The 17270-nt window shown below is 45.1% G+C and overlaps 1 protein-coding gene and 1 pseudogene across 1 annotated transcript; both read left to right on the top strand.

Moving 5' to 3' along the window:
• Positions 1 to 320: 320 nt before the first annotated feature.
• On the top strand, positions 321 to 2341 carry LOC123140808 (high-affinity nitrate transporter 2.1-like). The gene is made up of 3 exons (XM_044560088.1): positions 321 to 1839; positions 2126 to 2181; positions 2276 to 2341. Exons 1-3 carry the CDS (start codon positions 321 to 323, stop codon positions 2339 to 2341), a joined length of 1641 nt encoding a protein of 546 aa, XP_044416023.1.
• A 13144-nt stretch (positions 2342 to 15485) lies between these two features.
• Positions 15486 to 16988, top strand: LOC123142336 (high-affinity nitrate transporter 2.1-like; annotated as a pseudogene).
• Positions 16989 to 17270: the final 282 nt, after the last annotated feature.

Raw genomic sequence — 17270 nt, 5'->3', positions numbered from 1 at the left:
AATCAGAGGAGAACGTCAAACATATAACTAATGGAATAATGGTGTGCATTAATTTGAGGAGCTCAAGGAAAAATGAATGGAATACTAGAACGATCTAGACGAAAGGAAACGTCGGGAGCATATGCCAAAGAATATGCCAAACTGAAGTGGTTCAAGCATGCTATAAATACAGGTATCCTTCTCATCTTTTCGAGCACAAACACAACGATTACAAACTAGAGAGTTAGCTAGCTAAGCACTTGTCTCTCAGAACACATTGCAGCTCTGAGAGCTCCAAGGAGCAAGGAAGAAGAAGCTTTCCTCCCTCAGCACAAGAGGATATGGAAATGGAGGTCGCCTCCACTCCCACCACCCCAGCGCCCATCAACTTCTTGCTGCCGGTGGACTCTGAGCACAAGGCCAAGTCCATCAAGATCTTCTCCTTCGGCAACCCACACATGCGTGCCTTCCATCTCGGATGGATGTCCTTCTTCACCTGCGTTGTCTCCACCTTCGCTGCTGCGCCGCTCATCCCCATCATCCGCGACAACCTCAACCTCACCAAGGCCGACATCGGCAACGCCGGGGTCGCCTCCGTCTCCGGAGCCATCTTCTCAAGGCTGGCCATGGGCGCCATCTGCGACCTCCTTGGCCCACGTTATGGCTGCGCCTTCTTGGTCATGCTCTCCGCGCCAGCGGTGTTTTGCATGTCCGTCATTGATGGCCCCGGTGGATACATCACAATCCGTTTCCTCATTGGTATCTCACTTGCCACTTTCGTCTCCTGCCAGTATTGGGTGAGCACCATGTTCAATAGCAAGATCATCGGGACCGTCGGTGGCTTGACGGCGGGATGGGGAGACATGGGTGGCGGTGCCACACAGCTCATCATGCCTCTCGTCTTCGATGCCATTTTGGCATGTGGTGCAACGCCTTTCACTGCATGGCGCCTCGCATACTTCGTACCAGGAATGATGTTGGTGGTGATGGGATTACTCGTCCTCACCATGGGGCAAGACCTTCCTGATGGCAACTTGAGGAGTCTGCAGAAGAATGGAGACATGAACAAGGATAAGTTCTCCAATGTTCTGCGTGGCGCCGTCACCAACTACCGCACGTGGATCTTCGTCTTCATCTATGGCTACTGCATGGGCGTCGAGCTCACCACCAACAACGTGATCGCTGAGTACTACTACGACAGCTTCCACCTCGACCTTCGGGCCGCTGGCACCATAGCCGCGTGCTTTGGCTTGGCCAATGTCTTCGCACGTCCGATGGGTGGCTACCTCTCCGACCTCGGTGCTCGGTACTTCGGCATGCGTGCCCGGCTCTGGAACATCTGGATCCTCCAGACCGCCGGCGGAGCCTTCTGCCTCTGTCTCGGTCGCGCAACTACCCTTCCCACCTCAATCACATGCATGGTCCTCTACTCCATCTGTGTCGAGGCTGCTTGTGGTGCCGTCTATGGTGTCATCCCCTTCGTCTCTCGGCGCTCTCTCGGCCTCATTTCCGGCATGAGCGGCGCGGGCGGTAATGTGGGCGGCGGGCTCACACAGTTCCTCTTTTTCACGTCGTCGCAATACTCCACAGGCAAAGGGCTCCAGTACATGGGAATCATGGTCATGGCGTGCACCCTCCCAGTCGCGCTCGTGCACTTCCCGCAGTGGGGCTCCATGCTCCTCCCACCCACCGCAGGTGCGACCGAGGAGGACTACTACGCCGCCGAGTGGACCGAGGAGGAGAAGAGCAAGGGCCTACACAACGCGGGCATCAAGTTCGCCGAGAACAGTGTCTCTGAGCGTGGCAGACGCAACGCCATCCTCGCCGTACCTGGTACCCCACCTCACGTAACCCCCCAACACGTATAAGACTCGAGTTTTTTCTACCTCCCTACCGTGCACGTATATATGCATATGTATATACACTGTGTATGTACATGCACGTTCCTCTAGGGTCTAGGTGTTTGATGCCCTATTAAGACGGTGTAATTTTCCACACCACGTGACTTTGTGGGCGCTTACCCAACCCCTTGGAGGCGGTTTGTAGAATGTTTTTAGGGTCTTGTAATATGTTACGAGATGGGATATAAGAAAAAATGTATCGTACCTACACATTCCTCGTGGATCCATTTCCATCGTTGTTTTGTACTTCTGCACATGTTTGATGCTTCAAGCAAGCAACAATGGAAACCGACTGCCTTCAGTCAGTCGACCTCGGGAAACATCATGCTCTGTGGTGGCGCTGCTCTCAGATGAACTAAGAGCTAGCTTCTGAGTTTAAATCTTTTGTAATTCAGCATGTGTACAGATCGGCCAACCTTCCAACTCGTCTTTGTGCAAAGTCTGCTTGCGTATTTTACTGAGAACTGGCTCGATGAGACCCCAGCTTCCTGCTCAGCAGCCTCTTGGCTGTCCGGAAAAGGAATGCATTAGTTGAATAAAGCTCTCAAGTTTCCCGCGGAAATTAAAATAAATGGAAGATGATTCCACGGTGCGTGTGACTTCCTCAGAAGGTACTAGTGCTCCCTGCATGTTGTAGCATAACTGTTCAAGTAGAACTTGCCCTTGTGCGGTAGCATGCAGCTGGCGTCGAAGGCGATGGATGAATAGGACATGCATACAACTACATATTTGTAGAATAGCAATCATTTTCGCAAGCTTCTGGTTATGTAGCTAGCTAGCAAAAGTAGCTAAAAACTGAAATATTAGCATGAAATATACATGAAGTAGGGTCAGACTTTAGGTTATCAATGATGATCGGCGCAGCCCGAATATAAGCAACCACCCTACTCCGTACTAACTCGATGTTCTTGCATGTGTATGGGCCATAATGCTGAAGACTTGTTATTATATTTTCTCTATAATATTCAAGACATTAATATTTTTCTTCTAGACCCCAGTTATATACTATATAGCTAGACTAGAGTCGTTGTAGAGATGGTTGTTGGTGTGTCGATGCCAATTAATGGAGGGTTTAAACTTTAGACTTTAAAGAACCGATGTCTGCAGCACGAATAGCGTAGCACTCCAACTGATTAAACTTCTACAGCAACCACGTACCCAACCGTACAGTTTGATCAAAAGATGCGTTTGTAGCTACGGTCAACTCTTTTGCATGCGTGTCCTGACAGCCATGAAGGCATCTAGACCTGTTTACCAGTAACGAAAGGTTGCTTAAGGCGCGATTAATTGCTGATCCCAGTCTTGATGTCTAACTAATGAGCTCTTCATTTCAAGAAACAGAAACAAAAACTAATGAGATCTCAGGCTATAGATCACCCATCCATCTTTGTTTGCTTCCAGAATATCATAAACAGGATGTACTACCGTACTCAATATCTTGCATGTGTTCGCAGCCACAGGGTCAACTCTTTTCGCAGTCTTCAAACTTCTGTAACGTAGAAGAAGTACTTTAACTAGATGCTACGAATTAGCGTGCAAAAACAGGATCTGCGGTAGATCTCATATATAGTTGCTAGCAATTTATGTAAAATCAGACGTTCCCAGAAAAATGCATCAGAATTTTCACAACACACACTATTACGCAGCCAAAGAGTTTAAATGGACTCTTTTCCAAGATATCATTTGTTTCATCTTGTGAAGCAGACGAGGAAGAAGATGAATAGGGAAAACCGTTAGAGGAAGAAGGAGGTAGGAGACCACTTAGATCTCGATTGGGCGGCTCTGAAGGGACTGATTGCCATTGTTTTCTTTTTCTCGATGCTTGTGGCATATGCGGCCTGAAAAATAACCATGCAGTGCGCTCAACAATCCCGATCATATGTTATGATCATATATAGCTTGTCGATCTAAAAACATTTTAGGTTTGCAGCCCTAAGATTCAACGGACAACACCTCGTCTCCGTGTGATCTCCGCGTTAGAATCCCCGTATAGGTAAGAAAGATATACAAGCTTCGTAAGCAAAAGCGAACGTCCACTAATTAAGTAAACGTCACTTCATGCAAACGCTTGATTGTATCTTAGGGGGGGGGGGGGGGCAACTTTGTCCTCTTTTCGCTGGAAGTGACCATTTCACTTGTACGTGACAGTGACGCCTTGAGATACGGGAGATGTACACCATTAATTTGAAAAGCCCGCTACCGATCGTTTTCACAAACATGGATAGTTACCACGAATTATTTATGTTTGTCAATTTGTCATATGTAAGATTGTTTGAGACACACTTACAACCGCCGCTTCCAAGAACTTGCTTGCCTGCCGACTGAGGACTTTTGGGAGCACTGGTGATGCATGTACGGCCATAATCCACATATGACAAGGCAACTGGTACGCCAATTGCTTTCACCAACGTTTATCAATATATGCTGAGCTATTAGCACCTAAGTAAACTAGCTAAGCAACAAAACATGAAGCAAAACGCTAACATCAATGCATAAAGTACCGTACTACATCGGCCGTACTTGCAAACTCTTTGCATGCTAGCTGCCCATGAGTGATGCTAGCTGCCCATGACTGGAGGTTTAGAATACCCGGTCCATATCAAGCACTGTAGGTGACCAATCTGTACACTTGCTACTGAATGGCGTGGCTGATGTCAGCTCTCTGGACTTGCTTAAGACAAAATGCACTTGTCATGCCGGATCTCGATGCCAGCTAATGAGATTTCAGGTTATACTAGATCACCCACCTTAATTTGAAGCCAGAACATTGCACTCCGTACGCTTCCGTAGCAACCACCGTACGTTTGCTGTGTATAAGATGGAATATTAGAGATTAGCAACCTGTCATTGGCAGCCTAGCAAATTTATTTGGGACAGGTCACAAATCTCCGTGTCATCTCCGCGTTTGAAGACTTTTTTGTTTTATATAAACAAGTTTCTGATCACACTGCGTAATTAGAGCCTGGTAACTTAGAAACGTGAGATACATAAACTAAATCCTACACCAGAAAATCAACGTACGGAGCGGGGTGGTTGCATGCTATGCATCAAATTCCCGTCAAATCCTTCCATAGGGTTCATGACGAGATCATAAGTACCAGGATGGAGTCTACACACACAGTTTATCCAGGTTCGGGCCTCCGAAGAGTAATACCTTACATCTTGCTTCTTGTTATATTCATGGTGAGGGGATACCTCATGCAGAGGATTACAATGGTGTATGGGATATCTAACGATAGTTGGATCTAAGATTGGATGATGAATGAGGACCTAGGACTCCCTTTATTTAGACATGAGAGGTTGTGAAACAGATGAGGAAGAAGATGAATAGAGAAATCAGTTAGTGGAAGAAGGTACGAGACCACATAGATCTCGATTGGATGGCTCTGATGGGACTGATTCCACTTTTTTGTTGTTGCAATGCTTGTGGCATATGCAGTCCTGAAATATAACCATGCAATGCACTCAGCAATCCCGATCATATACTACTCCTATTATATAGCTGGTTGATCTAAAATCATTTTAGTTTTGAAACCCTATAAAATTCAACGGAGGACACCTCGTCTCCGTGTGATCTATGCATTACAATCCCTGTATAGTTAAGAAAGATATACAAGGTTCGTAAGCAAAACCAAACGTCCACTGATCAACGTACTAAATGTCACTTCATGCAAACGCTTGATTGTATCTCAGCGGAGACACAACTTTGTCCTTTTTTTGGCTGGAAGTGGCCTTTTCACCATAGTTCTATCTGTACGAGAAGATGATGCTTAAGACATCGAAGACGTCACAACACTAATTTGAAAAGCCCGTTGCCGATCGTTTTCACAAACATGGATAGTTAGCACGAATTAATTAAGTTGGTCAATTTGGCATATGTAACATTTTATTAAACACACTTACAACCGTGCTTCCAAGAACTTGCTTGCCTGTCGAATGAGGACTTTCGAGAGCACCGGTGATGCATGTACGGCCAGAATCCACATATGACAAGGCAACCGGTACACCAATTGCTTTCACCAACGTTTGTCAATACTAAGCTATGCCACCTAAGTAAACTAGGTAAGCAGCAAAACGCGAAGCAAAACGCCCCTCCTGTCGCTAACACCAATGCATATAGTACGGGCATTAGGTTGCTGATGATGATGCAGGTACCGTACTACACTGGCCGTACTTGCAACTAGCTGGAGCAAACTCTTTCCATGCTAGCTGCCCAAGAGTGATGGTAGCTGCCCATGACTGGAGGTTTAGAATACCCGGTCCATGTCAACCACCGTATGTGACCAATCCGTACTCTTGCTCCTGTAGGGCAGTGCCTAATGTCAACTCTCTAGAGTCTGGACTCCTAAAGACAAAATGTATTTGTCATGCCAGATCTCGATGCCAGCTAATGAGAGCTCAGGCTATAGATCACCCAACTTAATTTGAAGCCAGAATATTGCACTCCGTACGCTTCCGTGGCAACCACCGTACGTTTGCTATGTATAAGATGGAAGATAGAGACTAGCAACCTGTCATTGGAAGCCTAGCAAAATTTATTTGGGATAGGTCACGAATCTCCGTGTCATCTCCGCGTTTGAACATTTTTTGTTTTCTATAAACATGTTTCTGATCGCATTGCATAATCAAAGCCTATTAACTTGGAAACACGAGATACATAAACAAAGTCCTACGCCACAAAATCATTGCGTACGGAGCGGGGTGGTTGCATGCTACGTGCATCAAAATTCTAACTTCGTAACCTAAAGTTTGATTGTATCCTTATATGATTATCCACATCCACATCGGAGTATGGTGTAATTTGTCTCTGGCATATTTGCTTACTAGAGAAGTAAACCAGTTGAGAGGCCAGTCACTCGCTGACAAATTTGTAGCACTCCTGCCAACCAGCAGATGGTTGGATCTCTCTGAGGAGGTTACATATGTCCTCCTTGTCGGCTTCGACCTTGCCAGCAATGTGAGAAAGGACAACTTGTACTACTACATGTACGACATATCGAGGCACTTCCACAGTTCAATACGACACAGTTGGCTATAAGCACATAGAAATCAAGGTTGGACGACAAAAGATCGTGAACCACCGGTAGAGAGCTGACCATCCGACCCGACCTGCGTCCATTCGAGAGTGTAGAAGGCGATCTCCATATACCAAGGCTGAAAAGCAACCCCTTCTATCCCGTATTGCCTCTCTCTCGGGCGGCGCCCACCCCGCCGCAGCAAATGCCCCCCTTTTCCCAGGTCCATTTCCTTCGCTGTCTTTAGTCAGTATCGCTAAGCCAGAGCTCCTTGCGGCTCGGTGGTGATGAGTCCACAATGTCCCTCGCGCTCCTCCTTATGGCCCGCCTAGCGTAAAACCTAGCTCTCACTGTGAATTTTCCCCAATCATCATATCAGATGATGTGTCTTCACTAGGCTAGTGATCAAGCTCCAACACTGGGCCCCGATGCTGTGGCTAGGGGGTTGCAAGGTACTCCATGCCTACTGGCGGGCTGACGATTGCTGCCATAAGCTTGTCCCTGCCCAAATCCAGCCGATACTGGTTAGGGATGTCAGTGTGGACGATTCTTCACTAGATTCTCCATGGTCACATGACTACTATCGTGCCACGGTGTAGAAGGAGAACCTTATCATCGTACATCTACTCGACCACACCCATGAAGTCATGTGGTGGAGTTGGGGCTCACGACCTTGGACGGGCGGGCGGTGGCCCTGGAAGGTTTGTACTCCAGCAAGCATCCGTGAAGTGATTGTTGGCGACTCCCCTTGTCCATGTAGTTGGCTATGGGAACTATAGTGGGGTCCTGATGAGGGTGGTACCTGTGGCAGCGGATAAGCTCTGATATCGATCTGGAGACCATGATTTAGCATGGTGGGCCCATCCTCGTGGTGAGCCCTAGTGGCTTCGGAGGTGTGAGGAAGGTGGCGAGCAAAAGTTTCGTTCTTTGGCGTTGGCATCGTTGAAGCATTCAAGCGTTGCATTCTTCTCAGGGGCGTCACCTTAGATTTCCTCCCTCCCACTCTTCAATGCCTGAGTGAAAACCGATGTCTGTTCTGGCAGACGCGATGATGGTGGCGCTTTGAGTCTTGACTCTATTAGGAGTGTCATTAGTTTGTATATCTCCTCTAGTCGTGTGGCATAGGCTTGGATCGTTACCTAGAGCAACCTTTGCTATGGCATGTAGTGGTCACGCTTACCTACTATCTATTACACGTGGCCATGTTGGCTTACCTGTTGGTCCTGCATGCTTGCCTGTAGGGTCGGTGCTCCTCTGTATAGAGTGAGAGGGTAGCTAGATGGCATTCTCTAGTGGCAGTCTTGTGGAGACGTTAAGCTAAAGTATGGTGGTTTCTTTCAGGAGACACGGGTTGGTGAGCCGTCGGTGGCCGTGGGTACTTCTAATTGTGGTCCATCCACTCATGCAACTTTGCTCAGCGGCAAGATGGTCAAATTCATTCGTGCACCAAGTGCTTCATGGCAGTGCTCGCCTTGTGTATTCTAGATTTTTTTATCAGCCTAAAGAGGATTTTCTCAACAACGTGGGTCATTTGTTTGTTTTCTCTATATAGTAGGGGAAAATCCTACTCTCTCAAGTATTGCAAACCTCTATTGGTGCAACGGTGGCCGAAGGCATCCTCATCATTCAATACTTGGGCAACATACCGTGATAAAATCTCTTCACCATTCATGGGGGTATAGACTGCCTTGCAGTTCTCCAAGTCTGTGTGATCATTGGCTTGCTTTTTATGAGTAAGTCTCAACTCGGGGGGGATTGCAAGGCGCATTAATGCCTAAAAAATACCGCATCAAGTCAAGGTCCTTCAATGGGAAGGACTAAACGAGTTGGTCAGTGAAACGACGGCACCATTTCAATAGGAACAAGTGAGTCATGAGTACCATGCACGTGGTAATTGTTGAAGTTTGGAGACATAGCTTGGGCAACGAGCATCTTCAAAGCCATCCAGTTGATGCATATAGGCCGCCTTAGCATGTCAAAAAGTATTGTTGATGTCAATTTGATGAAGCCACGCAAGACATCAAGGGCTTGGACAAGTCGGACATTCATTGGTCTGATGACCAGACTTAAAGTATCAAGATTGTCGCCATCAAAGCATAGAGAAAACCCTTTGGAAAAAGAATTTTAGTTATTTACGTTATCATCGGCCTTCTCTTTCACCTTGAATACCAATTTTCTACTGACGACATTACGTTATGCAGTCGAGGGAAGAGCGTCCAAGTGTTGTCCTTCTCGAGAGCAGGGAACTAAGCAACATCTGCAACCATGGTTGATCATTCATATTGGAGCAAGAGGAGGTAGGTTTCATGAGATATGGACGACGACACGGGTCGTAGAGAACCCTGCCGTTAGTAGGCACCTAAGGATTGGCGATGTTATTACAGAGGTAGGCAGTCACACGGTGTATCACGGTCGGCCAAGGAAGTCAGCAGGCGATGACTTCTATTTCTCTCCTCCAAGCTCTCATTTTCCGCAGGTAGAAACATTAAAAACCATATGTTGCAATTGTTGGTATCATGTTGGGAGGCGGTACCACCATCGTACTTTCTATACTGCACTTTCCCGCGGCTCTATTGCTTTGAGAGTGTCGATCATGCTCGACCCTCCTCTATAATTGATATGATTGACATCGGTTAAGTCGACAATCGAAGGCCTCTGGATTTTTTGTTGCCGCTGAGATGCTTGGAGTTGGTTCTTGGTCGATCGTCAGGATGTTCACCACCCTTGGTCCGAAGCAGTGGGCACACATGGTGCACATCGGAGGTGAGGTGATTCGTGTGTCGTTTAAGCCTCCAATTCCTAGTAATTTAATTTTTTTAAAGGGTTTTCCATGCAAAATCAGCATTACATTAACTTTTGTCTCTAGCACCTTCATCCAGGACACTTGCTTGAGGAAAGCCGGCCCTCGCGGTGCGCCCATATGGCCAGACTTGATGATGGTCCTTTTGCCACATACTCTCCTTTGTGTATGGCAAGGTCGAACAGAAACACTAGTGCAAGTTGCAGCCTGGCTACCTTCGTGTTGCAGTACTACTTGGCTACTTTTGTTGGAGTACTCCTACTTTCTTCAATTTTGCTCAATGATCGAGCATACAACTAAACTAGTTCTTGAGCCAACTGAACAAACTGGAAAACGGAGAATTAAACCTGCTGGCACCACCGACCGTGCTCTTGCATGTGCAACCGCCGCAACTAGCAAGTTGTTAATTTGTACGATTTTTGTAGTTAGATCAAATAAGAGAATAAGCCTCCAATATGCAGTGTCAATTCTTTGAACGGCTCTGTACCTGCAACAACTGTGCAGGTGCAGTCCCATTCAAATACTCCATCAGTTCATAAAAATAAGTCTTTTTAGAGATTCCACTATAGAGACTATATTCTGATGTATATAGACGCTTTTTTAGAGTATATGTTCACTTATTTTGCTTCGTATGTAGTCTATAGTTAAATTTCTTAAAAGACTTATATTTAAAAACGAAGAGAGTATATAACTTATCCCATATAAGTGGTTGAGCAGCGTAGAGATAGGCTCGACGGCGGAGGACAGAGAGACGCAACTTAACGCCGCCAACTAATAATTTGTCTATGAACGATGAAGACGCAGTCAGCCACCGTTCAGTTGCATCCATGTGCTGGTGCTTTTCAAGAGCCAACTGATGATCTTGTACGGTGCACCTACAATTATAAACGTCCACTTGATCAATAGCTCTCACTTTCACCGCCAGGATATTTTAGTTACCACTTACTCAATTTGTGTTCCCTAAACTCTTTTGGCGATTGGCTTACTGTACGTAAGTAAAATCCACGGCAAGTTACTGCTAAGGACACCCTTTTTTTTGCTAGTTAGTGACACTTTTACATCGTCGTTTTACAATCCGCCGGCATGGACTGAACTATCGGCTATAAAACCCGGAATTGGTATGCTTGGTGGATCGTCGGACCGGACAAACCGTAAGCCTGTTGGTTTATTATAAGGTTCAAGGACTGTTCCGCCACATAGCAAAACATCACCCAACTCTTTTTCTGCAAGGAGGACCCAAAGTTTCAACCAGATAATAAAGTGTTCAACTTGCTATCAAATATATATCCACTTCTTTTTGTACTGAAGTAACACACATATAATGTTGTTCTCGTATCTTTAGCACATATCGAATATGGGCAAATCTAATTTGCTGCCCGAGCACTGTTTCTTTGACCAGTTTTGGAACCAAATTTCTTTCCAAAAAATAATATTTTCGCCTTTTGCTGATTTTAATCCATTTGTCCTGTTTTTTTATTTATTTCTTTTTACCATGTTTGTTATATTTTTTCCATTTTAAAATTCATGAATATTAAAAAAACAGTGAACCTTTTTAAAAATCAGGAATACTTAAGTTCAGAAATGTTTTTCAAATTCCTGAATATTTTTTAATTCAGGATCTCTTTTGTAAATTTGTGGCTTACATATTAATCCAAGTGTTGCAAGAATATGTTATATCTTTTTATACTTCACGCGTTGAAGAGTCATCAGAGCAAGTCCCAGCTAGTTGGAGGTTAGGAATATCCTTTTGTATATTCGCACATGCTGATTCTGGTTTACATTTGTCGTACGTACGTGTGACGGTGTGAGCACTATTCTTCAAACTTTGTCGTGGCCAGATGGCTACTATATATGTTCCTCTTCGTGCCAAATGGTCAAACTATATATACTGCTATATTTTGTGTGTAGAACTTTGTTTCCTTTTTTTTGCTAGCATTGGGTCAAAAGGTATTATAGCACTTCCCCGGCATAAAAAGGTATTATAGCACTTAGTATTTGGTTTCTTTTACATGGACGTTGATGCTGATGCGAGTCGTTCTCCTGTCCGTTTCTTTCCTTCACAACTACCCATACGTTCCCACCGCTAGGGAAATTAAAAGGCACTGTAGGCAACTACAGAGCACCTTATTCATAATATTTTCGCAAGTTTTGTCTGCAAAACCTGCATTGTACTTCGTCCAAATTAATAGCATAAACCCATCAAAATTGAGACGTTCATAACCGAAAACCATCATTCTAGAAAAGAAATCTTCAGAAAACCACATATATCCACTTCAATCACGTAGCGAAAAAGCAAAAAACCACTGATGGCACTCTGCCCGCGCTACAGCGCTCATTCCGACGCGTGGAGCTGGCCGGGGTATTTGTGCAAACGTTGTATGCTGTGTACTTTAACTTCAGATTTAGACGATGAGCATCATAATGAGTTTTCTTTCTTGAAACAAAACAACACACATATCATTCATTATTATGTCAACTAATAACTAATAACTGATTATTATGGTTCTGCTCGATGTCAACTAATAACTGATTATTATGTATCGCCGAAAACTGCCGACACCAACGTACCTTTGCATGTACAACCCTTGCAACTAGTCCATTATTAATCTTGAACGGCTTTTGTAGGTAGCGAAGGACAAAGTACGTTTGGAATACTGCACCATGGCCAGATCGAATAAACCCTCTATACGTACGGGGTCAACTCTCTGAGGTCTGAACCGACGGCAGTGAACTTAACGTGTCCCGCTCAAATATATAGCTTATCTCGTAGTATAAGTGGTTCAGCAGCCCAGATAGGTTATTTTTTGACGGGGGGCAGATCGATGCAGCTTGATTCTGCCAACCGCTTAGTTAATGAACAAGAGCCTGACTTTTGAACACAGTGATGACGACGACGCATCCACCGTACAGTTACATGTGCCGGTGATTTCGGAGTCAACTCTTTGTAGGGCCGGGGTTTCTCTTCTCAATTTTAGAGCATGTACAATGATTGACAAGATATCTTATCTTAAATCTTGTATGTAATTTAGAGATGACAAAAAAAACATGTCTACAATGGGTCATTTCTTAGCCTTGTCTACAATAATTAGCTATTCATAAAAACATGGTGAGACATATTATGCTAGGAGATCATTTCTTAAATAAGAGAAGACAAACCTTTCTTTATAATTTCTTTCTCCTTCACTTCATCATTTATTTTACATGGCACTCCTAAGATAGCACCATTGTACATGCCCTTAGCGCTTGTTTTTCATCACCTGGCTAACAATTAGTTAAGGCTGGTCATAGTGGGGAGTAACATATACTAGTATCATGCATATGATACTAGTGTATGATAATACATCCATAGTGCATAGTATCATAAAGTAATATTATAGGTGGTCTCATTTATTGCCATGTATGACACATAGTAGCATAACATTTATTATGTTACGGTATCTACCTATGTTACTATGACCCTCTCTCTCTTCTTTAATTTTCTGTCACGTAAGCATGTTTGCGAGTCCCAAGTACATGATACTAGTTATGTTACCCCCACTATGGCCAGCCTAACGCTAGCGACTGCACTTTTGCCGATTAACCATGCATTTAATAAACCATAAGCAACAGGCAGTGCCAGTTATTAGTAGTGCTTCTAGCTAATTACTAGTACTACTTTAATTTGGTATACATATACATTGAAACTAACAAATTGGACTTCCACACAACTCTCGGGAAGCTACCAAATTTGACTTATACTCTGCTAGCTTGGCGACGTGCAACACATGCAACACGTCGTGCTGACTAGATCGGCGAGCTTGTCCTGATAATCCTGAAACGAAATACACAACGATCTTGTCGATCTCTACATAGATCTCGATCGGTCGACATGACAACTATTTAATTAGCGCGTCGGAGATCAATTTATATAGTTTACGTTGATGGATCGATGACGAGGAAGCAACACTGATCCGTACTGTTGCATGTGCAACGCCTGGGCAAGTGTTTGAGCAGTCTTGGTTGTACCTGGTCGTGTTATCGTGTACATTGGAGTTATCGTGTACATTGGAACAGTCTTGGTTGTACCTGCTCGTGTTATCGTGTACATTGGAGTTATACGTTTGGATGGCAACTATGTAGCTAGCTTTGTGTACACCTTCTCACATACTTCTTAACTTCTAAGTATAAGCCTTTTTTTGAGATTTCAATACAAACTACATACAAATGTATATAGACGTATTTCAGAGTGTAGGTTAATATATTTTGCTTCATATGTAGTTCATATTGGAATCTCGAAAATGACTTATATTTATGAAACGGAGGGTGTACATTTTATGCACTTAGTCTAATGATGATATATAAGATTTTCATAGATATAAGTAGCTTGGCAACCCAGTTGATAAGTTCAACGTATGGGGACACAGATCGAGCTCCTTGTGATATCTTAAGTAGCCAAGCTGACAACTAAGTCGCCATTACTTGCAAGTAATTCTCAGTTAGGCTCTGTTGATGCAGAAACGCAGAAGGTACACACATGAATGAAACAATTAACGAAATGAGATTTGCACAGCGCTAGCCTTTGGTTTCACCAACCGTTAAGCAGGTACATAAAGCATTGGTTAATTAACCTTGGTCAATTAGTCTGGATCTTAATTTTTTTAGGGCTGTCATAAACCTTAAATTAGCCCTGATCTTGATTAGGTGAGATAATATAGTACACGCCCAGAATATTACTGCCACCAGCTCCTGCATGTGCAACTGCAACATCGAGTCAAAAATTTCTCCACAGTCAACGCTTTGGACGGTTTTCATTAACACAAGGAAAAAAAAGTTTGCCAAAAAGGAAACTGTTCACTGCTGGAGCAAAATAAATTTTTCATGCGGTTTTTCACTGCTTTCTTCATAATGTTTTAATTTGAAATTATCCATAAAATAAGCAGCTAGTAACATGCATTCTACTTTTGACACGGAGGGAGTATCAATTTAGCAACCTAATGACGCGTTAAATGTGGAGTCAGAAGTAATTAATCTTGGATGCTGTAACCTGCAGACTACAGCTAGCTCTGCAGCTACCTAAAGTCAACTTTTAGTTTGTACTTAGTGTACAATCAAGTTCGCTTCAGGAATATCTCAACCTGCAAGTTTTGCAGTCAGATCGAATAAACCCTACCGCTAGTGTCAACTCTTTTGCACGGTCCTGTACGAACTTGCAACAGTTAATGTACTGGCACTGCATATATATTATCTCATATAAGTAGCTTGGCATCCCTGATAAGTTCAACAAAGACAGATGTACGATCCTTGTGAATCTCTTCGTTAGTTGGAGAACCTCACAAATTAAGAAACAGAGGACAACGTCAAACATATAACTAATGGAGTAATGGTGTGCATTAATTTGAGCAACTCAAGGAAAATGAATACTGGAACGATCTAGACGAAAGGATATGCCAAAGAATATGCCAAACTGAAGTGGTTGAAGCATGCTATAAATACATGTATCCTTCTCATTGTTTCGAGCACAAACACAACCATTACAAACTAGAGAGTTAGCTAGCTAAGCACTTGTCTCGCGGAGCACATTGCATCTCTGAGAGCTCCAAGGAGCAAGGAAGAAGAAGCTTTCCTCCCTCAGCACAAGAGGATATGGAAATGGAGGTCGCCTCCACTCCCACCACCCCACCACCCATCAACTTCTTGCGAGTATTTAACAAGAAACTGCCACATTTCGCGAAACCGTGCCTACAAAGTATCACTTTACAAATTTGTGTCAAAAACTACCACTTTTTGACTAATCTTTGACTAAAAACTACCATGTCGGGAAAGTGCCCATCAACTCCCACCACCCCAGCGCCCATCAACTTCTTGCTGCCAGTGGACTCGGAGCACAAGGCCAAGTCTATCAAGATCTTCTCCTTCGGAAACCCACATATGCGCGCCTTCCATCTTGGATGGATGTCATTCTTCACCTGCGTTGTCTCCACCTTCGCTGCTGCGCCCCTCGTCCCCATCATTCGTGACAACCTCAACCTTACCAAGCCCGACATCGGCAACGCCGGGGTCGCCTCTGTATCAGGCGCCATCTTCTCAAGGCCTCCTTGGCCCGCATTACGGCTACGCCTTCTTGGTCATGCTCTCCGCACCAGCGGTGTTCTGCATGTCCGTCATCGATGGTCCTAGCGGATACATCACCATCCGCTTCCTCATTGGTGTCTCACTTGCCACTTTTGTATCATGTCAGTACCGGATCAGTACCATGTTCAATAGCAAGATCATCGTGACAGTTGGCGGCTTGACGGCAGGATGGGGTGACATGGGTGGTGGTGCCACACAACTCATCATGCCTCTCGTCTTTGATGGCATCTTAGCAAGTGGTGCAACATCTTTCACGGCATGGCGCATCGCCTACTTTGTGCCAGGAATGATGTTGGTGGTGATGGGCCTACTTGTGCTCACCATGGGACAAGACCTTCCTGATGGCAACTTGAGGAGCCTGCAGAAAAATGGAGACATGAACAAGGACAAGTTCTCAAATGTTCTGAGTGGCGCCGTCACCAACTACCGAACGTGGATCTTCATATTCATCTATGGCTACTGCATGGGTGTCGAGCTCACCACCAACAATGTGATCGCCGAGTTCTACTACGATAGCTTCCACCTTGATCTCCGGTCTGCTGGCATCATAGCGGCATGCTTCGGATTGGCTAACATCTTTGCACGCCCCATGGGCGGATACCTCTCCGATCTTGGTGCCCGCTACTTTGGCATGCGTGCCCGCCTCTGGAACATATGGATCCTCCAAACCGCTGGCGGAGCCTTCTGCCTCTGTCTCGGTCGCGCAACTACCCTTCCCACCTCAATCACATGCATGGTCCTCTACTCCATCTGCGTCGAGGCTGCATGTGGTGCCGTTTACGGTGTCATCCCCTTTGTCTCCCGTCGCTCCCTCAGCCTCATCTCTGGGATGAGCGGTGCTGGGGTAATGTGGGCGGCGGGCTCACACAGTTCCTCTTCTTCACGTCGTCCCAGTACTCCACTGGCAAAGGGCTTCACTACATGGGCATCATGGTCATGGCATGCACGCTCCCTGTCACACTCGTGCATTTCCCACAGTGGGGCTCCATGCTCCTCCTTCCCACGGCTGGAGCCACTGAGGAGGAGTATTACGCCGCCGAGTGGACGGAGGAGGAGAAGAGCAAGGGCCTCCACAGCGCGGGTGTCAAAATCGCCGAGAACAACGTCTCTGAGCGTGGCCGACGCAACGCTATCCTCGCGTTGCCTACCACCCCACCCCATGGCACGCCCCAGCATGTATAAGCCTGTCCCTACTGTGCACGTGTATATGCATACGTATATACACTGTATATATACGTGTACGTCCCCCGGGGTCTAGCCGTCTAGGTGTGTGGTGCCCTATTAGGACGGTGTGATTTTACGCACGCCAAGTGACTTTGTGGGCACTTACCCAACCCCTTTGAGGAGGGCTTTAGTCTATAGTAGAGGCTTGTAATATGTTACGAGAAGTGATATATGAGAAAATGTATCATGCCTGCGCATTTCTTGTGTGTCTCCTTCATTTTTATGGTTTTAGCTAATAGG

This window comes from Triticum aestivum, chromosome 6D (genome assembly GCF_018294505.1).
Source record: "Triticum aestivum cultivar Chinese Spring chromosome 6D, IWGSC CS RefSeq v2.1, whole genome shotgun sequence".
Lineage (NCBI taxonomy): Eukaryota > Viridiplantae > Streptophyta > Magnoliopsida > Poales > Poaceae > Triticum > Triticum aestivum.
The sequence above is the reverse complement of the archived record's forward strand: the minus strand, read 5'-3'. Positions and strand labels throughout refer to the sequence as shown.